This window comes from Phyllobates terribilis, unplaced genomic scaffold (genome assembly GCF_046119375.1).
Source record: "Phyllobates terribilis strain yellow unplaced genomic scaffold, ASM4611937v1 Scaffold_9__5_contigs__length_417890890, whole genome shotgun sequence".
Taxonomy (NCBI): domain Eukaryota; kingdom Metazoa; phylum Chordata; class Amphibia; order Anura; family Dendrobatidae; genus Phyllobates; species Phyllobates terribilis.
This window is the reverse complement of record NW_027362769.1, coordinates 360,132,311-360,158,538: the sequence shown is the minus strand read 5'-3', so window position 1 is coordinate 360,158,538 and position 26,228 is coordinate 360,132,311. Positions and strand designations below refer to the sequence as shown.

At 45.8% G+C, this 26,228-nt stretch overlaps 4 protein-coding genes across 4 annotated transcripts; 1 reads left to right on the top strand and 3 right to left on the bottom strand.

Annotated features, from left to right (window-relative positions):
* Window positions 1-13,572: 13,572 nt before the first annotated feature.
* On the bottom strand, window positions 13,573-14,017 carry LOC141161069 (histone H2B 1.1-like). Its single transcript, XM_073645852.1, has one exon. It carries the CDS (start codon window positions 13,976-13,978, stop codon window positions 13,598-13,600), a length of 381 nt encoding a protein of 126 aa, XP_073501953.1. The 5' UTR covers window positions 13,979-14,017; the 3' UTR covers window positions 13,573-13,597.
* A 293-nt stretch (window positions 14,018-14,310) lies between these two features.
* Window positions 14,311-14,801, top strand: LOC141161068 (histone H2A type 1-like). The gene has a single exon (XM_073645851.1). It carries the CDS (start codon window positions 14,311-14,313, stop codon window positions 14,701-14,703), a length of 393 nt encoding a protein of 130 aa, XP_073501952.1. The 3' UTR covers window positions 14,704-14,801.
* Window positions 14,802-19,617: 4,816 nt separating this feature from the next.
* On the bottom strand, window positions 19,618-19,929 carry LOC141161067 (histone H4). The gene has a single exon (XM_073645850.1). The coding sequence runs from the start codon at window positions 19,927-19,929 to the stop codon at window positions 19,618-19,620; it is 312 nt and encodes a 103-aa protein (XP_073501951.1).
* Window positions 19,930-21,990: 2,061 nt separating this feature from the next.
* Window positions 21,991-22,423, bottom strand: LOC141161066 (histone H3). The gene has a single exon (XM_073645849.1). The coding sequence runs from the start codon at window positions 22,415-22,417 to the stop codon at window positions 22,007-22,009; it is 411 nt and encodes a 136-aa protein (XP_073501950.1). The 5' UTR covers window positions 22,418-22,423; the 3' UTR covers window positions 21,991-22,006.
* Window positions 22,424-26,228: the final 3,805 nt, after the last annotated feature.

Sequence of the window (26,228 nt, the reverse complement as noted above, 5' to 3'; positions counted from 1 at the left end):
ACTGTACATGCAGCTCTATATACTGTACAGGCTGCTCTATATACTGTACACACTGCTTTATATACTGTACAGGCAGCTCTATATACTATACACACTGCTCTATATACTGTACACACTGCTCTATATACTGTACACTCTGCTCTATATACTGTACAGGCTGCTCTATATACTATACACACTGCTCTATATACTGTACACGCTGCTCTATATACTGTACACACTGCTCTATATACTGTACAGGCTGCTCTATATATTATACACACTGCTCTATATACTGTACAGGCTGCTCTATATACTGTACACGCTGCTCTATAAACTGTACACACTGCTCTATATACTGTACAGGCAGCTCTATATACTGTACACACTGCTCTATATACTGTACACACTGCCCTATATACTGTACACACTGCTCTATATAATGTACAGGCTGCTGTATATACTGTACACACTGCTCTATATACTGCACACTCTGCTCTATATACTGTACAGGCTGCTCTATATACTGTACAGGCAGCTCTATATAGTATACACACTGCTCTATATACTGTACACACTGCTCTATATACTGTACAGGCTGCTCTATATACTATACACACTGCTCTATATACTGTACACACTGCTCTATATACTGTACATGCTGCACTATATACTGTACACAATGCTCTATATACTGTACACACTGCTCTATATACTGTACACACTGCTCTATATAATGTACAGGCTGCTCTATATACTGTACACGCTGCTCTCTATAATGTACAGGCTGCTCTATATACTGTACAGGCAGCTCTATATACTGTACAGGCTGCTCTATAAAATGTACACACTGCTCTATATACTGTACAGGCTGCTCTATATACTGTACAGGCAGCTCTATATACTGTACACACTGCTCTATATAATGTACAGGCTGCTCTATATACTGTACACACTGCTCTATATACTGTACAGGCTGCTCTATATACTGTACAAACTGCTCTATATACTGTACACACTGCTCTATATACTGTACAGGCTGCTCTATATACTGTACACACTGCTCTATATACTGTACAGGCAGATATATATACTATACACACTGCTCTATATACTGTACACACTGCTCTATAAACTGTACAGGCTGCTCTATATACTGTACACACTGCTCTATATACTGTACAGGCTGCTCTATATACTGTACACACTGCTCTATATACTGTACAAGCTGCTCTATATACTGTACACACTGCTCTATATACTGTACAGACTGCTCTATATACTGTACACACTGCTCTATATACTGTACAGGCAGCTCTATATACTGTACACACTGCTCTATATACTGTACAGGCAGCTCTATATACTGTACACACTGCTCTATATACTGTACAAACTGCTCTATATACTGTACACACTGCTCTATATACTGTACAGGCTGCTCTATATACTATACACACTGCTCTATATAATGTACAGGCTGCTCTATATACTGTACAGGCAGCTCTATATAGTATACACACTGCTCTATATACTGTACACACTGCTCTATATACTGTACAGGCTGCTCTATATACTATACACACTGCTCTATATACTGTACACACTGCTCTATATACTGGACAGGCTGCTCTATATACTGTACATGCTGCACTATATACTGCACACGCTGCTCTATATACTGTACAGGCTGCTCTACATACTGTACAGGCAGCTCTATATAGTATACACACTGCTCTATATACTGTACACGCTGCTCTATATACTGTACAGGCTGCTCTATATACTGTACATGCTGCACTATATACTGTACACACTGCTCTATATACTGTACACGCTGCTCTATATACTGTACACACTGCTCTATATAATGTACAGGCTGCTCTATATACTGTACACACTGCTCTATATACTGCACACACTGCTCTATATACTGTACAGGCTGCTCTATATACTGTACAGGCAGCTCTATATAGTATGCACACTGCTCTATATACTGTACACACTGCTCTATATACTGTACAGGCTGCTCTATATACTATACACACTGCTCTATATACTGTACACTCTGCTCTATATACTGTACAGGCTGCTCTATATACTGTACACACTGCTCTATATAATGTACAGGCTGCTCTATATACTGTACACACTGCTCTATATAATGTACACACTGCTGTATATACTGTACACACTGCTCTATATACTGTACAAACTGCTCTATATACTGTACACACTGCTCTATATACTGTACAGGCTGCTCTATATACTGTACAAACTGCTCTATATACTGTACACGCTGCTCTATATACTGTACAGGCTGCTCTATATATTGTACACTCTGCTCTATATTCTGTACAGGCTGCTCTATATACTGTACAGGCTGCTCTATATACTGTACACACTGCTCTATATAATGTACAGGCTGCTCTATATACTGTACACACTGCTCTATACACAGTACAGACTGCTCTATATACTGTACACACTGCTCCATATACTGTACAGGCTGCTCTATATACTGTACACACTGCTCTATATACTGTACAGGCAGCTCTTTATACTGTACACACTGCTCTATATACTGTACAGGCTGCTCTATATACTGTACATGCAGCTCTATATACTGTACAGGCTGCTCTATATACTGTACACACTGCTCTATACACTGTATATACTGCTCTATATACTGTACACACTGCTCTATATACTGTACAGGCAGCTCAATATAGTATACACACTGCTCTATATACTGTACACACTGCTCTATATACTGTACAGGCTGCTCTATATACTATACACACTGCTCTATATACTGTACAGGCTGCTCTATATACTGTACACACTGCTCTATATAATGTACAGGCTGCTCTATATACTGTACACACTGCTCTATATACTGTACAAACTGCTCTATATACTGTACACACTGCGCTATATACTGTACACACTGCTCTATATACTGTACAGGCTGCTCTATATACTATACACACTGCTCTATATACTGTACACTCTGCTCTATATACTGTACAGGCTGCTCTATATACTGTACACACTGCTCTATATAATGTACAGGCTGCTCTATATACTGTACACACTGCTCTATATACTGTACAAACTGCTCTATATACTGTACACACTGCTCTATATACTGTACAAACTGCTCTATATACGGTACACACTGCTCTATATACTGTACAGGCTGCTCTATATACTGTACAAACTGCTCTATATACTGTACACACTGCTCTATATACTGTACAGGCAGCTCTATATAATATACACACTGCTCTATATACTGTACACACTGCTCTATATAATGTACAGGCTGCTCTATATACTGTACACACTGCTCTATATACTGTACAGGCAGCTCTATATACTGTACACACAGCTCTATATACTGTACACACTGCTCTATATACTGTACAGGCTGCTCTATATACTGTACACACTGCTCTATATACTGTACAGGCTGCTCTATATACTGTACACACTGCTCTATATACTGTACACACTGCTCTATATACTGTACAGGCAGCTCTATATACTATACACACTGCTCTATATACTGTACACACTGCTCTATATACTGTACACACTGCTCTATATACTGTACAGGCTGCTCTATATACTGTACAAACTGCTCTATATACTGTACACACTGCTCTATATACTGTACAGGCAGCTCTATATACTATACACACTGCTCTATATACTGTACACACTGCTATATATAATGTACAGGCTGCTCTATATACTGTATACACTGCTCTATATACTGTACAGGCAGCTCTATATACTGTACAGGCTGCTCTATATACTGTACAGGCAGCTCTATATACTGTACAGGCTGCTCTATATACTGTACACACTGCTCTATATAATGTACACACTGCTCTATATAATGTACAGGCTGCTCTATATACTGTACACACTGCTCTATATACTGTACAGGCTGCGCTATATACTGTACACACTGCTCTATATACTGTACAGGCAGCTCTATATACTGTACAGGCTGCTCTATATACTGTACAGGCAGCTCTATATACTGTACACACAGCTCTATATACTGTACAGGCAGCTCTATATACTGTACAGGCTGCTCTATATACTGTACACACTGCTCTATATAATGTACAGGCTGCTCTATATACTGTACAGGCTTCTCTATATACTGTACACACTGCTCTATATACTGTACAGGCTGCTCTATATACTGTACAGGCAGCTCTATATACTGTACACACAGCTTTATATACTGTACAGGCAGCTCTATATACTGTACACTCTGCTCTATATACTGTACAGGCTGCTCTATATACTGTATAGGCTGCTCTATATACTGTACACCCTGCTCTATATACTGCACACGCTGCTCTATATACTGTACAGGCTGCTCTATATACTGTACAGGCTGCTCTATATACTGTACACACTGCTCTATATAATGTACAGGCTGCTCTATATACTGTACACACTGCTCTATATACTGTACAGGCTGCCCTATATACTATACACACTGCTCTATATACTGTACAGGCTGCTCTATATACTGTACATGCTGCTCTATATACTGTACACACTGCTCTATATACTGTACACGCTGCTCTATATACTGTACACACTGCTCTATAAAATGTACAGGCTGCTCTATATACTGTACACACTGCTCTATATACTGCACACGCTGCTCTATATACTGTACAGGCTGCTCTATATACTGTACAGGCAGCTCTATATAGTATACACACTGCTCTATATACTGTACACACTGCTCTATATACTGTACAGGCTGCTCTATATACTATACACACTGCTCTATATACTGTACACTCTGCTCTATATACTGTACAGGCAGCTCTATATACTATACACACTGCTCTATATACTGTACAGGCAGCTCTATATACTGTACACACTGCTGTATATACTGTACAGGCTGCTCTATATACTGTACACCCTGCTCTACATACTGTACAGGCTGCTCTATATACTGTACACACTGCTCTATATACTGTACAGGCAGCTCTATATACTATACACACTGCTCTATATACTATACACACTGCTCTATATACTGTACAGGCAGCTCTATATACTATAAACACTGCTCTATATACTGTACACACTGCTCTATATACTGTACACGCTGCTCTATATACTGTACAGGCTGCTCTATATACTGTACACTCTGCTCTATATACTGTACAGGCTGCTCTATATACTGTACAGGCTGCTCTATATACTGTACACACTGCTCTATATAATGTACAGGCTGCTCTATATACTGTACACACTGCTCTATACACAGTACAGACTGCTCTATATACTGTACACACTGCTCCAGATACTGTACAGGCTGCTCTATATACTGTACAGGCAGCTCTATATACTGTACACACTGCTCTATATACTGTACAGGCAGCTCTTTATACTGTACACACTGCTCTATATACTGTACAGGCTGCTCTATATACTGTACATGCAGCTCTATATACTGTACAGGCTGCTCTATATACTGTAAACACTGCTCTATACACTGTATATACTGCTCTATATACTGTACACACTGCTTTATATACTGTACAGGCAGCTCAATATACTATACACACTGCTCTATATACTGTACAAGCTGCTCTATATACTGTGCACACTGCTCTATATACTGTACATGCAGCTCTATATACTGTACAGGCTGCTCTATATACTGTACACACTGCTTTATATACTGTACAGGCAGCTCTATATACTATACACACTGCTCTATATACTGTACACACTGCTCTATATACTGTACACTCTGCTCTATATACTGTACAGGCTGCTCTATATACTATACACACTGCTCTATATACTGTACACGCTGCTCTATATACTGTACACACTGCTCTATATACTGTACAGGCTGCTCTATATATTATACACACTGCTCTATATACTGTACAGGCTGCTCTATATACTGTACACGCTGCTCTATAAACTGTACACACTGCTCTATATACTGTACAGGCAGCTCTATATACTGTACACACTGCTCTATATACTGTACACACTGCCCTATATACTGTACACACTGCTCTATATAATGTACAGGCTGCTGTATATACTGTACACCCTGCTCTATATACTGCACACGCTGCTCTATATACTGTACAGGCTGCTCTATATACTGTACAGGCAGCTCTATATAGTATACACACTGCTCTATATACTGTACACACTGCTCTATATACTGTACAGGCTGCTCTATATACTATACACACTGCTCTATATACTGTACACACTGCTCTATATACTGTACATGCTGCACTATATACTGTACACAATGCTCTATATACTGTACACGCTGCTCTATATACTGTACACACTGCTCTATATAATGTACAGGCTGCTCTATATACTGTACACGCTGCTCTCTATAATGTACAGGCTGCTCTATATACTGTACAGGCAGCTCTATATACTGTACAGGCTGCTCTATAAAATGTACACACTGCTCTATATACTGTACAGGCTGCTCTATATACTGTACAGGCAGCTCTATATACTGTACACACTGCTCTATATAATGTACAGGCTGCTCTATATACTGTACACACTGCTCTATATACTGTACAGGCTGCTCTATATACTGTACAAACTGCTCTATATACTGTACACACTGCTCTATATACTGTACAGGCTGCTCTATATACTGTACACACTGCTCTATATACTGTACAGGCAGCTATATATACTATACACACTGCTCTATATACTGTACACACTGCTCTATAAACTGTACAGGCTGCTCTATATACTGTACACACTGCTCTATATACTGTACAGGCTGCTCTATATACTGTACACACTGCTCTATATACTGTACAAGCTGCTCTATATACTGTACACACTGCTCTATATACTGTACAGACTGCTCTATATACTGTACACACTGCTCTATATACTGTACAGGCAGCTCTATATACTGTACACACTGCTCTATATACTGTACAGGCAGCTCTATATACTGTACACACTGCTCTATATACTGTACAAACTGCTCTATATACTGTACACACTGCTCTATATACTGTACAGGCTGCTCTATATACTATACACACTGCTCTATATAATGTACAGGCTGCTCTATATACTGTACAGGCAGCTCTATATAGTATACACACTGCTCTATATACTGTACACACTGCTCTATATACTGTACAGGCTGCTCTATATACTATACACACTGCTCTATATACTGTACACACTGCTCTATATACTGGACAGGCTGCTCTATATACTGTACATGCTGCACTATATACTGCACACGCTGCTCTATATACTGTACAGGCTGCTCTACATACTGTACAGGCAGCTCTATATAGTATACACACTGCTCTATATACTGTACACGCTGCTCTATATACTGTACAGGCTGCTCTATATACTGTACATGCTGCACTATATACTGTACACACTGCTCTATATACTGTACACGCTGCTCTATATACTGTACACACTGCTCTATATAATGTACAGGCTGCTCTATATACTGTACACACTGCTCTATATACTGCACACACTGCTCTATATACTGTACAGGCTGCTCTATATACTGTACAGGCAGCTCTATATAGTATGCACACTGCTCTATATACTGTACACACTGCTCTATATACTGTACAGGCTGCTCTATATACTATACACACTGCTCTATATACTGTACACTCTGCTCTATATACTGTACAGGCTGCTCTATATACTGTACACACTGCTCTATATAATGTACAGGCTGCTCTATATACTGTACACACTGCTCTATATAATGTACACACTGCTGTATATACTGTACACACTGCTCTATATACTGTACAAACTGCTCTATATACTGTACACACTGCTCTATATACTGTACAGGCTGCTCTATATACTGTACAAACTGCTCTATATACTGTACACACTGCTCTATATACTGTACAGGCAGCTATATATACTATACACACTGCTCTATATACTGTACACACTGCTCTATATAATGTACAGGCTGCTCTATATACTGTACACACTGCTCTATATACTGTACAAACTGCTCTATATACTGTACACACTGCTCTATATACTGTACATGCAGCTCTATATACTATACACACTGCTCTATATACTGTACACACTGCTCTATATAATGTACAGACTGCTCTATATACTGTACACACTGCTCTATATACTGTACAGGCAGCTCTATATACTGTACAGGCTGCTCTATATACTGTACAGGCTGCTCTATATACTGTACAAACTGCTCTATATACTGTACACACTGCTCTATATAATGTACAGGCTGCTCTATATACTGTACACACTGCTCTATATACTGCACACACTGCTCTATATACTGTACAGGCTGCTCTATATACTGTACAGGCAGCTCTATATAGTATGCACACTGCTCTATATACTGTACACACTGCTCTATATACTGTACAGGCTGCTCTATATACTATACACACTGCTCTATATACTGTACACTCTGCTCTATATACTGTACAGGCTGCTCTATATACTGTACACACTGCTCTATATAATGTACAGGCTGCTCTATATACTGTACACACTGCTCTATATAATGTACACACTGCTGTATATACTGTACACACTGCTCTATATACTGTACAAACTGCTCTATATACTGTACACACTGCTCTATATACTGTACAGGCTGCTCTATATACTGTACAAACTGCTCTATATACTGTACACACTGCTCTATATACTGTACAGGCAGCTATATATACTATACACACTGCTCTATATACTGTACACACTGCTCTATATAATGTACAGGCTGCTCTATATACTGTACACACTGCTCTATATACTGTACAAACTGCTCTATATACTGTACACACTGCTCTATATACTGTACATGCAGCTCTATATACTATACACACTGCTCTATATACTGTACACACTGCTCTATATAATGTACAGACTGCTCTATATACTGTACACACTGCTCTATATACTGTACAGGCAGCTCTATATACTGTACAGGCTGCTCTATATACTGTACAGGCAGCTCTATATACTGTACAGGCTGCTCTATATACTGTACAAACTGCTCTATATACTGTACACACTGCTCTATATAATGTACAGGCTGCTCTATATACTGTACACACTGCTCTATATACTGTACAGGCAGCTCTATATACTGTACAGGCTGCTCTATATACTGTACAGGCTGCTCTATATACTGTACAAACTGCTCTATATACTGTACACACTGCTCTATATAATGTACACACTGCTCTATATAATGTACAGGCTGCTCTATATACTGTACACACTGCTCTATATACTGTACAGGCAGCTCTATATACTGTACAGGCTGCTCTATATACTGTACACACTGCTCTATATAATGTACAGGCTGCTCTATATACTGTACAGACAGCTCTATATACTGTACAGGCTGCTCTATATACTGTACACACTGCTCTATAAACTGTACACCCTGCTCTTTATAGTGCACACGCTGCTTTTTATACTGTACAGGCAGCTCTATATAGTATACACTCTGCTCTATATACTGTACACACTGCTTTTTATACTGTACAGGCAGCTCTATATAGTATACACACTGCTCTATATACTGTACACACTGCTCTATATACTGTACAGGCTGCTCTATATACTGTACATGCTGCTCTATATACTGTACACACTGCTGTATATAATGTACAGGCAGCTCTATATACTATACACACTGCTCTATATACTGTACAAAACTGCTCTATATACTGTACACACTGCTCTATATACTGTACACACTGCTCTATATAATGTACACACTGCTCCATATACTGTACAGGCTGCTCTATATACTGTACAGGCTGCTCTATATACTGTACACTCTGCTCTATATACTGTACACACTGCTCCATATACTGTACAGGCTGCTCTATATACTGTACAGGCTGCTCTATATACTATACACACTGCTCTATATACTGTACACACTGCTCTATATACTGTACAGGCAGCTCTATATACTGTACAGGCTGCTCTATATACTGTACACGCTGCTCTATATACTGTACACACTGCTCCATATACTGTACAGGCTGCTCTATATACTGTACAGGCTGCTCTATATACTATACACACTGCTCTATATACTGTACACACTGCTCTATATACTGTACAGGCAGCTCTATATACTGTACAGGCTGCTCTATGTACTGTACACTCTGCTCTATATACTGTACACACTGCTCTATATACTGTACACACTGATCTATATACTGTACACACTGCTCTATATACTGTACAGGCTGCTCTATATACTGTACACACAGCTCTATATACTGTACAGGCTGCTCTATATACTGTACACGCTGCTCTATATACTGTACAGGCTGCTCTATATACTGTACACTCTGCTCTATATACTGTACAGGCTGCTCTATATACTATACACACTGCTCTATATACTGTACACACTGCTCCATATACTGTACAGGCTGCTCTATATACTGTACAGGCTGCTCTATATACTATACACACTGCTCTATATACTGTACACACTGCTCTATATACTGTACAGGCAGCTCTATATACTGTACAGGCTGCTCTATATACTGTACACGCTGCTCTATATACTGTACACACTGCTCCATATACTGTACAGGCTGCTCTATATACTGTACAGGCTGCTCTATATACTATACACACTGCTCTATATACTGTACACACTGCTCTATATACTGTACAGGCAGCTCTATATACTGTACAGGCTGCTCTATGTACTGTACACTCTGCTCTATATACTGTACACACTGCTCTATATACTGTACACACTGATCTATATACTGTACACACTGCTCTATATACTGTACAGGCTGCTCTATATACTGTACACACAGCTCTATATACTGTACAGGCTGCTCTATATACTGTACACGCTGCTCTATATACTGTACAGGCTGCTCTATATACTGTACACTCTGCTCTATATACTGTACAGGCTGCTCTATATACTATACACACTGCTCTATATACTGTACACACTGCTCCATATACTGTACAGGCTGCTCTATATACTGTACAGGCTGCTCTATATACTGTACACTCTGCTCTATATACTGTACACACTGCTCCATATACTGTACAGGCTGCTCTATATACTGTACAGGCTGCTCTATATACTGTACACACTGCTCTATATACTGTACACACTGCTCTATATACTGTACAGGCAGCTCTATATACTGTACAGGCTGCTCTATATACTGTACACTCTGCTCTATATACTGTACACACTGCTCCATATACTGTACAGGCTGCTCTATATACTGTACAGGCTGCTCTATATACTGTACACACTGCTCTATATACTGTACAGGCTGCTCTATATACTGTACAGGCAGCTCTATATACTCTACACACTGCTCTATATACTGTACAGGCAGCTCTATATACTGTACAGGCTGCTCTATATACTGTACACTCTGCTCTATATACTGTACACACTGCTCCATATACTGTACAGGCTGCTCTATATACTGTACAGGCTGCTCTATATACTCTACACACTGCTCTATATACTATACACACTGCTCTATATACTGTACACACTGCTCTATATACTGTACACACTGCTCTATATACTATACACACTGCTGTATATAATTGTTGTGCAGTCTGTGCACTATATACAGCTGTGCTCTGTGTGTAGACGCTGCATTTTGTGTCTTCTCTCAGCAGTTCACCTTTTGCACAATAGTGGGGTGTACTTATATTACAGGTCAGGGAGGTGGCAGTCAGCGGAGGCCATCGCCTGTGTTACCCTTCTGGGGTCTCAGCAGCTCCAGATCGTCTCCACATCGTGCAATCCGCTTTCTGTACGACAGACATTATCCGGCAGGGAAGCACAACTGGAGTGCGGAGCTTCTCTCGGTTGGGAGGAGACGGGGCCCATGTTCAGTGTCAGTGGATAAAGAGGGAGAGGACAAGAGAAAGAGCAGAAGAGCGATCAGTACCTGAGCAGGAAAGAATCTCCTGAGGAGGATGTGATGACTGAGGATCTAACTGCATGCCTGACCTATACTGCATGCCTGACCTATACTGCATGCCTGACCTATACTGCATGCCTGACCTATACTGCATGCCTGACCTATACTGCATGCCTGACCTATAGGCTCCTGACAGCAGAGTGTAATGTTCTGAGCAATGAACTCTCAGCAATCTGCAATCCACAATCGTACGTGTCCTGTCACAAACCTCCTGCCTTTAGCTGTAGAATTGATCTGTAAATGGATTACTGGAAAACTGCTGAGGAGATGATCGGGGAGACATAATGAGATCTGCATGGGAAAGTAGAATTGATCTTTCTAGAAATGTCTCTTGTAGGATAAATCCCCGATCAGTATATAGTCCTCCACAATAGTGATTGTGATGCAATGTACTGAAGAGAAAGATCTGCTGCCCTAATCCCGAAACTCTACAGACTCCTGTATGTGATGTAAACGAGGAATAATCGCGGCACACATGCAGGTGTTCCCGATATCGGCCCGACATAGGACCACGTGTTATATGAAGACAAGGAACAGAAAATCCATCAAGCACTGAGCGGGAATTCACCCATTGGTAACATTAGCTCCTCCTCTTCCTCTGCGGATTATGAATTTCCCGCTCATTGTAGTTTCCACAACTTCTAAATGTAATGATGTAATTTCTTCCGCTGTGAAAAGAAGTGTCCGGAATTATAGATAAAATCTACACAAATGTCTCATGTTATTCGGAGAAACATGAACTAAACGAATCATGTTATACCGGATGAAGGAGACCCCGGAATATCAGATCTGGGGAGCAAGTGGTTGAGTAAAAAGCCACTGAACACAGGACAACTCGCTCATAAGATTACTGAAAGGATCAGAGCTGTGAAGGACTCATTCATAGGTTTCACTATCAGTCTAGAAAGGGTTAATCAGCTGTACTAGCGCCACCTGTCATTTACCCTGTGAATAGACAGAACACAGGAGCAGCCACAGCTCTGATGTAGACGGGAGAGGACACAGGAGCAGCCACAGCTCTGATGTAGGCGGGAGAGGACACAGGAGCAGCCACAGCCCTGATGTAGGCGGGAGAGGACACAGGAGCAGCCACAGCTCTGATGTAGACGGGAGAGGACACAGGAGCAGCCACAGCTCTGATGTAGACGGCAGAGGACACAGGAGCAGCCACCGCTCTGATGTAGACGGGAGAGGACACAGGAGCAGCCACCGCTCTGATGTAGATGGGAGAGGACACAGAAGCAGCCACAGCTCTGATGTAGACGGGAGAGGACACAGGAGCAGCCACAGCTCTGATGGAGACGGGAGAGGACACAGGAGCAGCCACAGCTCTGATGGAGACGGCAGAGGACACAGGAGCAGCCACAGCTCTGATGAAGACGGGAGAGGACACAGGAGCAGCCACAGCTCTGATGGAGACGGTAGAGGACACAGGAGCAGCCACAGCTCTGATGAAGACGGGAGAGGACACAGGAGCAGCCACAGCTCTGATGGAGACGGGGTGGTGGCTCTTAGAAGAGCCTTTGGGGTGATGACGGAGCAGCAGACGGAGCAGATCACTTGGCGCTGGTGTACTTGGTGACGGCCTTGGTGCCCTCGGACACGGCGTGCTTGGCCAGCTCTCCGGGCAGCAGCAGGCGCACGGCGGTCTGGATCTCCCGGGAGGTGATGGTGGAGCGCTTGTTGTAGTGAGCCAGGCGGGAGGATTCCCCTGCGATGCGCTCGAAGATGTCGTTGACGAAGGAGTTCATGATGCCCATGGCCTTGGAGGAGATGCCGGTGTCGGGGTGGACCTGCTTCAGCACCTTGTACACGTAGATGGCGTAGCTCTCCTTCCTGCTCTTCCTACGTTTCTTGCCATCCTTCTTCTGAGTCTTAGTGACGGCTTTCTTGGAGCCCTTCTTGGGCGCTGCCGCAGACTTGGCGGGATCAGGCATGGTGAGTATACAGCGATCACAACTCTGAGAAGAGAGAACAATGTTCCTGCTCCTCCAGCACAGCGGTATTTATAGCCACACATGCAAATGAGCACTGCTGCCTGCTCCTCTCCTACTGGCTAAAAATGTCATGTGACCTGTGTAAGCTGCGCCCACTGCGTCTTATTGGTGTTTCCACACGTCTGCTCTCCATTGGCGGCTTCAGATCCATCCAATGATAAGGTAGGAGGTCGGGGCAGCAGCGGATAAAAAGCGACTGAGGAGACAAAAGGGGCATTATTCTGGAGTTCACTTCTGTCTCTGCTTTTGAATATTTGGATAAGATTACAGCGATGTCTGGACGCGGCAAACAAGGAGGCAAAGTCCGTGCTAAGGCAAAGACCCGCTCATCCCGGGCAGGACTCCAGTTCCCAGTCGGCCGTGTGCACAGGCTTCTCCGCAAGGGCAATTATGCCGAGAGAGTCGGCGCCGGCGCTCCGGTCTATCTGGCCGCTGTGCTGGAGTATCTGACTGCTGAGATCCTGGAATTGGCCGGCAATGCCGCCCGGGACAACAAGAAGACCCGCATCATCCCCCGTCACCTGCAGCTGGCGGTGCGCAATGACGAGGAGCTCAACAGGCTGCTGGGTGGGGTGACCATTGCCCAGGGAGGCGTCCTGCCCAACATCCAGGCCGTGCTGCTGCCCAAGAAGACCGAGAGCAGCAAGGCGAGCAAGAGCAAGTGAGCGCCGCTCCTCCACATCTGTCCGAACAACCAAAGGCTCTTCTAAGAGCCACCACATCCTCCTCATCAGAGCCGGCACCGCTGGTGGATAAGAGAACCATCGCCTGCAGCGTCAGATAGAACTACACGATACATTGTTTACTATAGAGTAGAAGCATTAAATGCACAGGTAGATCCTGCTACATGTTACTGGTGTGGTGATGGTGCAGTGATCTAGTATATTCAGCAGTGTACAAGGGATGACTGATAAATATTTGCATAGGGGAAGATTAAGCATGGAGTCCAGTCATTATGTTTTTTATTCCATAAAACCTATAAATCGGACGATTACTTTGCTTGGGTTTTCTGCGCTCCACACAATCCTCATGTAGGGGGAGAGGGGGTTAATTCCAATCAATGCCGTTATCTGTATATTCAGCAGTGATCTGATGCTTCTCCGCTCCATCTACACGTGCAGGAGGCTCCTCACTCACCCACGTATTATTCTTTGCAGATTCCCTGTGGTGTCAGTTCCGATCCCACCACAGACTAAGACAAGTCTCTCATGTTCTACCAGGAGCCTGATGTGAGCGCTGCGGGTCTGTAGTGGGGGAAGGAGCCGCTTGAGTAAAGCATGTGTGTGATCAGCAGTCACACGGCCACTAAGGAGTTAAACGGAGGAGGAAACCCTTATATCTGGTTACTACTCATTGGCTAAACAGATCAGCGGTCATCACATTGGAGTCTACATACCGGGTACACAGGGCGGCCATCTATCCAGCTGCCTCATGCAGTGAATATTCGCTGCCCCTGCGTTCTACACTGATCTGAAAAAATATCATGTAGCAGAATCAACACATTCATCTCATGGCAAGACTTGGATTTCTGTTCTGTAATAATCGCATCACAGCAGGGTATGAGCTGTGTGCACAGAGCTATATGTATCACCACTCCCCCGCATCCACTGTGTGTAATATTTATGTTATAGATCCATAAGAAGACACATCACATCACCCAAAGTCAGCGGTGTCAGCTCCAAAAGTGAAAGACTGAGGAGCAGACACACCAGTACATGTCAGGAGTGTATAACAGACACGTCCCAGGCTGTAACAGCTACCAATATTACAGGCAGCCGCACAAAGGATCTCGTACCCTGCATATACACTGAGCCTGGTACTAATCAGGGCCCAATAACTGCAGAATCTTAGGTTTTTATACAGAGAAAAAAAAACGAACTCCCCATTGGAGGTGGGGGCGTAATTCAAGAAAGGGATCCAATTGGAAAGGCAGGTTAGTCTTCCCTGGTCAGGATCTTTGTCCACAAAACTGAATGTGCTGCAATCTGCCGAAAAGGATACCAGTCTCCAGATCACACAGGGCACATCCCAGCATCTGGATAGAGCGACTACACTATATGCATCAACCAGCGACCGGAGCGTCGCTGAACCCCGAGTCTTCCATCAGTGAATACTGCTCCCCTAGTCCGGGAAACCTAGAGAATGTGGAGTCACTGGAGCTAGAGATCCTCACCACATCCCCACAGTCACTTCCACCTCCTACCGACGATCTATCCCAAACTCTCGTAACCGTTCTAACCTTATACCCATCCGCCCAGCCCCCCCCTTCCCCAATCCCCCTAACAGGAGCTCTATGGAACGCTCGCTCCGTCTGCAACAAACTTTCCTTTATTCACGACCTCTTCATCACCAACAAGCTTTCCTTCTTCGACATCACTGAAACCTGGCTCACCCCCTCTGACACGGCCTCTCCTGCTGCACTTTCGTACGGCGAATTCCTCTTCTCCCATACCCCCCGCCCCACCGGCAAGCACGGTGGAGGAATATGTTTCCTCCTCTCAGATAACTGTTCCTTCACCCATATTCCACTGCCACCCTCAATTTCTCTCCCCTCTTTTGAAGTGCACTGCGTGCGCATCTACTCCCCCTCCAACTGGCTGTCATCTACCGCCCCCCAGGATCAGCCACCACTTTATTTGACCACTAACCACTTTCTTTGACCACTTCACCACTTGGCTACTTCATTTCCTCTCCGTTGACATCCCCACTATCCTCATGGGTGACTTCAACATCCCCATTGACACTTCCCTCTCAGCCACCACTAAGCTTCAATCCCTCACTTCCTCCTTTGGTCTTACCCAGTGGTCTTCCACACCCACCCACAAAGACGGCCACACACTGGACCTTATCTTCTCCAGCCTCTGTTCCCCATCTAACCTCTCTAACTCACCTCTCCCTCTCTCTGACCACAACCTACTTACATTCTCTATCCTCTTCTCTCCAGGGCAACAATCCCCACTTCACAAACTTGCATACCCTCGCAGAAATCTCAAACACCTTGACCTACACTCACTCTCTGAATCCCTTCTCCTTCTTACAGACATTAGTTCCTTACATGATGCAGATGTTGCAGCCACTTTATACAACACCACAACAGCTGCAGCTCTCGATTCGGTCGACCCCCTCACACATACCAAAGTCCGCACAATCAACAGACAACCCTTGCACACCAGCCTAACTAAAGAACTGCGAAGAGCCTCCAGGGTTGCTGATCGTAGATGGAAAAGGTCCCACTCCAATGAGCACTTCATCGCATTCAAACAGTCTCTCACTACCTTCAAGTCCACACTCACTGCAGCAAAGCAAACATACTTCACGTCTCTCATATCCTCCCTGTCTCACAACCCCAAACAACTATTCAACACCTTCAATTCTCTCCTCCGTCCCCCAGTGCCTCCTTCCTCTCCTCTTATTTCAGCCGAAGACTTTGCCTCATTCTTCAAACAGAAGATTGACACCATCAGACAAAGCTTTTGCCTAAAGCCCCCACAGCCCCTCCCCACACCTACTCAACCTTCCTCCTTCAAAACCACACTCTCCACCATTACGGAAGATCAACTTTCCTCTTTGCTTTCCAAATCACACCTCACCACCTGTAAACTTGACCCAATCCCGTCCCACCTCATCCCAAACCTTACCACTATCTTCATCCCAGCGCTAGCCCTCCTCTTCAACTTGTCACTAACAACAGGTGTCTTACCCTCATGCTTCAAACATGCCTCAATCACACCCATCCTCAAAAAGCCCTCCCTTGACCCATCCTCTCTGTCTAGCTATCGCCCCATATCACTTCTCCCCTATGCCTCAAAACTACTGGAACAACACGTCAATTCTGAGCTGTCCTCCCACCTCTCCTCCTGCTCCCTCTTCGACCACCTACAATCTGGTTTCCGACCGCACCATTCTACTGAAACTGCACTGACCAAAGTTACCAACGACCTACTAACCGCCAAATATAAGCGACACTATTCTGTCCTCCTCCTCTTAGACCTGTCATCTGCCTTCGACACAGTGGACCATTCCCTCTTACTAAAAACTCTCATCTCTCGGCATCACAAACTGGGCCCTATCCTGGATCTCCTCATATCTAACAGACAGGACATTCAGTGTCTCTCACTCACAGACCACCTCCTCATCTCACCCCCTATCTGTCGGTGTCCCCCAACGTTCAGTTCTAGGACCCCTGCTCTTCTCCATCTACACCTTAGGCCTGGGACAGCTCATAGAGTCTCATGGCTTTCATTATCACCTCTATGCTGAAGACACACAGATCTGCCTCTCTGGACCTGATATCACCTCCTTACTAACCAAAATCCCACAATGTCTGTCTGCTATTTCATCCTTCTTCTCTGCTAGATTTCTAAAACTTAACATGGACAAAACAGAATTCATCATCTTTCCGCCATCTCATTCAACCCCCCCAAACTGACCTATCAACATCAATGGCTGCCCACTCTCCCCAGTCCATCAAGCTCGCTGCCTTGGGGTAACCCTGGACTCTGAACTCTCCTTCAAACCACATATCCAAGTCCTTTCCACTTCCTGCCGACTCCAACTCAAAAATATCTCCCGGATCCGCAAATTCCTCAACCATGAATCTGCAAAAACACTAGTGCACGCTCTCATCATCTCCCGCCTTGACTACTGCAACCTCCTGCTCTGTGGCCTCCATTCTAACACTCTCGCACCCCTCCAATCCATCCTAAACTCTGCTGCCCGACTAATCCACTTTTCCCCCAGCCTCTCCTCTGTCAATCTCTTCACTGGCTCCCCATTGCCCAGAGACTCCAGTTAAAAACCCTAACCATGACATACAAAGCCATTCACAACCTGTCTCCTCCACATATATCTTGCCTACTCTCCCGCAACCTCCGATCCTCACAAGATCTCCTTCTCTGCTCCCCTCTTATCGCCCCTTCCCACAATCACATACAAGATTTCTCCCGTGCGTCTCCCCTACTCTGGAACTTTCTACCCCAACACATCAGACTCTCGTCGACAGTGGAAACCTTCAAAAAGAGCCTGAAGACCCACCTCTTCCGACAAGCCTACAACCTGCAGAAACCACCACTCCACAAATAATGCTGCACGACCAGCTCTACCCTCACCCATCCCTTGTAGACTGAGCCATCGCAGGCAGGGACCTCGCTCCTCCTGTACCAGTCGCCATCACATTGTGTTCAAGATTATTGTAATTGCTCTTGTATGTATACCCCTTCTTCACATGTAAAGTGCCATGGAATAAATGGCGCTATAATAATCTGATGTGGAAATATGTAGTAGAGTCACATTCTTCTCACTGCAGGACCTGGATCCAATGTTCTGTAGTAACCGCAGATCAGTGTTATCTCACTAGTGATAGAATCACTGTCCGCCGTTCTCCCCAATATGGGAAGCACAAAACTTACACTGATGAGAACCGGACACCTGAGCGATCTACCAGTCAGAATACAGAGATCACCAGTGCACAGTAGAGATCAGCTCCCGGCACAGCAACAGGAGATTGTAGCCTCTCACTTAGAAGATGTGGTGGCTCTGAAAAGAGCCTTTGGGTTGTCAGGATGGAGCAGAGAATACAATTAACCTCCGAAGCCGTAGAGAGTGCGGCCCTGGCGCTTGAGCGCGTACACCACGTCCATAGCGGTGACGGTCTTCCTCTTGGCGTGCTCGGTGTAGGTGACGGCGTCACGGATCACGTTCTCCAGGAAGACTTTCAGGACACCGCGAGTCTCTTCATAGATGAGGCCGGAGATGCGCTTGACGCCTCCTCTGCGAGCGAGACGGCGGATGGCAGGCTTGGTGATGCCCTGGATGTTATCACGGAGCACCTTCCTGTGCCGCTTGGCACCGCCCTTCCCAAGACCTTTCCCTCCTTTACCGCGACCAGACATCCTCCAAATAGTCAGTAGAAAAATGACTAAACCGCACCGACTCTTCTTTTATATAGCGTATAAGTGGACCAGAGAGAGGACTGCAGAGATGACGCGTTTCCAGGGCGGGTCTTACAGAATCTACATTAGCTCCTCCTTCCTCTGCTGATTGGCTGAACACAGAACTGTTGGGGAGTTTGAATTTCCCGCTCATTGTGCAGTTTCCGCAGCGTCTAATATATATCTTTTCCCTGTGATGAGAAATGTGTCAGATACAGTCTATAAATAAAAGGGCAGACACGACACCAACCTCCTGCAAGTGAGATGAAGCTGAGCAGAAGCATCAGATCACTGCTGAATATACAGATAGCGGCACTGACAGTGATTAACCCCCACTTCCATCATACCAGCATATTCCTAACATGCTATTCACATCTCCATGGTCATTTCCGCATCTTACTACTCCCCTCATCATCCCTTGCCATGGCTTCATTCTGTACAATCTACATGTATTAATACATGTGACATTCTGGCTGCTCCCGGTGACTAATCTATAGGATCCTGACTGAGCTCTGTGACGTTTCCAAAACGGGCTTGTCACTTCTGATAGAATTGCTCTTGGGGTGCGGTGATTTGCCAGGAGCAGCAGCATGTGACCATGCCTGGACACGATCAGAGGAGGATTGTGGCAGCCAGGATTATTGCCTCTTCTAAGGACAGTGCAGGGAGGAAGCCGCGGTCAGCAGCACTGCTCAGATACTTAATATTTTGCCACCACTGGGATTTTCCGCTCATCAGAAATGACAATATTTACTTTCTCCTAATAACACTTGTATTGTAATTGACAGAGATCATAAAACTCAGATATCACTTGTTTCTTCATTTGAGGATTTGCACTTAGAGAACATTTGTTATCTTCCTGTAGAAGATAAAGACAACAGCTCAGATTGAGCAAATAAAAAAGGAACAGTATAAATAACATAATCACTGAGCAGCTGATTGATTCTCATTCCAGTGGTCCCATATCCAATGGAGAATACACTGTGATCTGGAAGGTGACTACATGAATGTGCTCAGTGGAGTTTATCTATAGACCGGACACTTCTCTTCACAGCAGAAGTAGTAACACAATTACATGTAGAAGCTGCGGAAACTACAAGGAGCGGGAAATTCAAACTCCCTAACGTCCTGTGTTCAGCCAATCAGCAGAGGAAGGGGAGGAGCTAATGTTAATAGTTACCGAATAGGAAGTTGCCGCTCAGGGGCTGATGGCTTTTTCTGTTCTTTGTCCTTCTGGATCACGTGGTTTCAGGACGGTCGGATATCAGGAAATTTGCTTGTGTTGAGCGATCAATGGTCTCTTGGTTCCATACAGGAATCTCTATCATTTCCAGGATCCAGTATCCGTTTTCAATAACATAAAGTGCAGAACCGATCCTAACAATGGTGACTCCATCACACCAGCAATATTCCGAGTGCCGGGAATATAAAGAAACGAGATACTGCAGTTTACAGAGAACTTTGAAAGAAGGAGGCGGGGATTTTATAAAATGTCGGTTAATATTATCTAGATAAACCTACTACAGAGCTGCAGAGGATATTAGTCTCTTAACCCTGATACGTTTCCAGGATCAGACCCGTGCGGCTGATAGGAGTCAGCGAGTGTTCACAGGAGATAGCGCTGGATAATGGACGTCCTATAATGATCGCATCATATACACCAAGAAATCTGCGCATTTATTCCTTCAAAACACAGTCCAGACTCCTAATACATTATATAAAGCTGATATTATTGGATGTGCGGCAAGATCGGTGCGAAAACTAGTGGGGATACGAATATTAAGTGGTTGAATGAGTAGAATGTACTTCGTGTAGTCATCAGATCATTTCTACACACCCTTATAACTGCATTGGAGGGAATAATCCCCCCAGATATCAATAGCGGACTGAGCAGAGAACTGAGCGCCCCTGATGTTACTGAGCACAAGTGAACACTCAGCAGAATATGAAGCAGATGTGAGGGATCAGCTCGTTATTATGGAGGATTTGGTGGCTCTGAAAAGAGCCTTTGTGTTATAGTCAGACGTGTAGGACGGATCTAAGCTCTCTCCCCACGGATCCGGCGGGCCAGCTGGATGTCTTTGGGCATGATGGTGACCCTCTTAGCGTGGATCGCGCACAGATTTGTGTCCTCAAACAGCCCCACCAGATAAGCCTCGCTGGCCTCCTGCAGCGCCATGACGGCCGAGCTCTGGAAGCGGAGATCGGTCTTGAAGTCCTGGGCGATTTCTCTCACCAGGCGCTGGAAGGGAAGCTTACGGATCAGCAGCTCGGTGGACTTCTGGTAACGGCGGATCTCACGGAGAGCGACTGTCCCTGGCCGGTAGCGGTGAGGCTTCTTCACTCCGCCAGTGGCGGGAGCGCTTTTCCTGGCGGCCTTAGTGGCCAGCTGCTTGCGGGGAGCTTTCCCTCCGGTGGATTTACGAGCGGTCTGCTTAGTTCTGGCCATAGCTCTGTATAGAGGAGAACAGAAGTGATGAGAGGAGCGGAGAGAGCGGGATATTTATACTCCTCTGCTCCTGTTACCGCGTCATGTGAACACGCCCCCTGCACTGCATTGGTAATAAAAATTAACATGAGCCGCCAAAACAGGAGTGATATCCGCGACCAATCATTATTCACAAAATCATCCCAACGCCCATTAATCCCGCCCTCAAAAAGAGGGGCAGGGTCTCTGTTCTCTCTTTTCTGGCTGCGGATACTGGCACAGGGTCACACCATGTCTACATGCGGCTTCTACAGCAAGAGCCGCCGTCGTCACTGTTCTATGTCACCAGTACACGGAGCTGTACAGGGTCTACTCTATCATCAGTCAAATCACTGGTTCTCCAATTCTCACATCGAAGTAATAACCGCACACTAATCCTTTCACTAATAAAGACGCAGGTTACAAGTGGTGATTGATTAGGATGATGTAGATTTCTGTAGGACATCGGCCCCTTCCCTCCATTGATTACACTGATCGGTCACCTGCACTGGTGTGATCGGGACACAGCGCAGCTCTATGCGGAGATGTGGGGAAAAGCTTATTCATTATAACACTGGAGCCGCTCCCTGTACACACTATAATCTAGAAGCGGCAGCATATACGGGCACTGATCATACAGCTCTGCCGGGGTCAAGGTGGTGGCACTGATCATACAGATCTGCAGGGGACAAGGTGGTGGCACTGATCATACAGCTCTGCAGGGGACAAAGTGGTGGCACTGATAATGCAGCTCTGCCAGGGACAAGATGATGGCACTGATTATACAGCTCTGCAGGGGACAAGGTGGTGGCACTGATCATACAGATCTGCAGGGGACAAGGAGGTGGCTCTGATCATACAGCTCTGCCGGGGTCAAGGTGGTGGCACTTATACAGCTCTGGCGGGGACAAGGTGGTGGCACTGATCATACAGCTCTGCAGGGGACAAAGTGGTGGCACTCATAATACAGCTCTGCCGGGGACAAGGTGGTGGCTCTGATCATACAGCTCTGCCGGGGACATGGTGGTAGCACTGATCATACAGCTCTGCAGGGGACAAGGTGGTGGCTCTGATCATACAGCTCTGCCGGGGACAAGGTGTTGGCACTTATACAGCTCTGGTGGGGACAAGGTGGTGGCACTGATCATACAGCTCTGCAGGGGACAAGGTGGTGGCACTGATCATACAGCTCTGCAGGTGACAAGGAGGTGGCTCTGATCATACAGCTCTGCCGGGGACAAGGTGGTGGCACTGATCATACAGCTCTGCCGGGGACAAGATGATGGCACTGATTATACAGCTCTGCAGGGGACAAGGTGGTGGCACTGATCATACAGCTCTGTAGGGGACAAGGTGGTGGCTCTGATCATACAGCTCTGCAGGGGACAAGGAGGTGGCACTGATCATACAGCTCTGCAGGGGACAAATTGGTGGCACTGATAATGCAGCTCTGCCGGGGACAAAATGATGGCACTGATTATACAGCTCTGCAGGGGACATGGTGGTGGCACTGATCATACAGTTCTGCAGGGGACAAGGAGGTGGCTCTGATCATACAGCTCTGCCGGGGACAAGGTGGTAGCACTAATACAGCTCTGGCGGGGACAATGTGGTGGCACTGATCATACAGCTCTGCAGGGGACAAGGAGGTGGCTCTGATCAAACAGCTCTGCCGCGGACAAGGTGGTGGCACTTATACAGCTCTGGCGGGGACAAGGTGGTGGCACTGATCATACAGCTCTGCCGGGGACAAGATGATGGCACTGATTATACAGCTCTGCAGGGGACAAGGTGGTGGCACTGATCATACAGCTCTGCAGGGGACAAGGTGGTGACTCTGATCATACACCTCTGCCGGGGACAAGGTGGTGGCACTTATACAGCTCTGGTGGGGACAAGGTGGTGGCACTGATCATACAGCTCTGCAGGGGACAAAGTGGTGGCACTGATAATGCAGCTCTGCCGGGGACAAGATGATGGCACTGATTATACAGCTCTGCAGGGGACAAGGTGGTGGCACTGATCATACAGCTCTGCAGGGGACAAGGAGGTGGCTCTGATCATACAGCTCTGCCGGGGACAAGGTGGTGGCACTTATACAGCTCTGGCGGGGACAAGGTGGTGGCACTGATCATACAGCTCTGCAGGAGACAAAGTGGTGTCACTCATAATACAGCTCTGCCGGGGACGAGGTGATGGCTCTGATCATACAGCTCTGCCGGGGACATGGTGGTAGCACTGATCATACAGCTCTGCAGGGGACAAGGTGGTGGCTCTTATCATACAGCTCGGAAGGGGGCAAGGTGGTGGCTCTGATCATACAGCTCTGCAGGGGACAAGGAGGTGGCTCTGATCATACAGCTCTGCCGGGGACAAGGTGGTGGCACTGATCATACAGCTCTGCCGGGGACAAGATGATGGCACTGATTATACAGCTCTGCAGGGGACAAGGTGGTGGCACTGATCATACAGCTCTGTAGGGGACAAGGTGGTGGCTCTGATCATACAGCTCTGCAGGGGACAAGGAGGTGGCACTGATCATACAGCTCTGCAGGGGACAAAGTGGTGGCACTGATAATGCAGCTCTGCCGGGGACAAGATGATGGCACTGATTATACAGCTCTGCAGGGGACAAGGTGGTGGCACTGATCATACAGCTCTGCAGGGGACAAGAAGGTGGCTCTGATCATACAGCTTTGCCGGGGACAAGGTGGTAGCACTTTTACAGCTCTGGCGGGGACAAGGTGGTGGCATTGATCATACAGCTCTGCAGGGGACAAGGAGGTGGCTCTGATCATACAGCTCTGCCGGGGACAAGGTGGTGGCACTTATACAGCTATGGCGGGGACAAGGTGGTGGCACTGATCATACAGCTCTGCAGGGGACAAGGAGGTGGCTCTGATCATACAGCTCTGCCGGGGACAAGGTGGTGGCACTTATACAGCTCTGGCGGGGACAAGGTGGTGGCACTGATCATACAGCTCTGCCGGGGACAAGATGATAGCACTGATTATACAGCTCTGCAGGGGACAAGGTGGTGGCACTGATCATACAGCTCTGCAGGGGACAAGGTGGGGCACTGATCATACAGCTCTGCAGGGGACAAGGTGGTGGCTCTGATCATACAGCTCTGCCGGGGACAAGGTGTTGGCACTTATACAGCTCTGGTGGGGACAAGGTGGTGGCACTGATCATACAGCTCTGCAGGGGACAAAGTGGTGGCACTGATAATGCAGCTCTGCCGGGGACAAGATGATGGCACTGATTATACAGCTCTGCAGGGGACAAGGTGGTGGCACTGATCATACAGCTCTGCAGGGGACAAGGAGGTGGCTCTGATCATACAGCTCTGCCGGGGACAAGGTGGTGGCACTTAGACAGCTCTGGCGGGGACAAGGTGGTGGCACTGATCATACAGCTCTGCCGGGGACAAGATGATGGCACTGATTATATAGCTCTGCAGGGGACAAGGTGGTGGCACTGATCATACAGCTCTGCAGGGGACAAGGTGGTGGCTCTGATCATACAGCTCTGCAGTGGACAAGGAGGTGGCTCTGATCATACAGCTCTGCCGGGGACAAGGTGGTGGCACTGATCATACAGCTCTGCCGGGGACAAGATGATGGCACTGATTATACAGCTCTGCAGTGGACAAGGTGGTGGCACTGATCATACAGCTCTGTAGGGGACAAGGTGGTGGCTCTGATCATACAGCTCTGCAGGGGACAAGGAGGTAGCACTGATCATACAGCTCTGCAGGGGACAAAGTGGTGGCACTGATAATGCAGCTCTG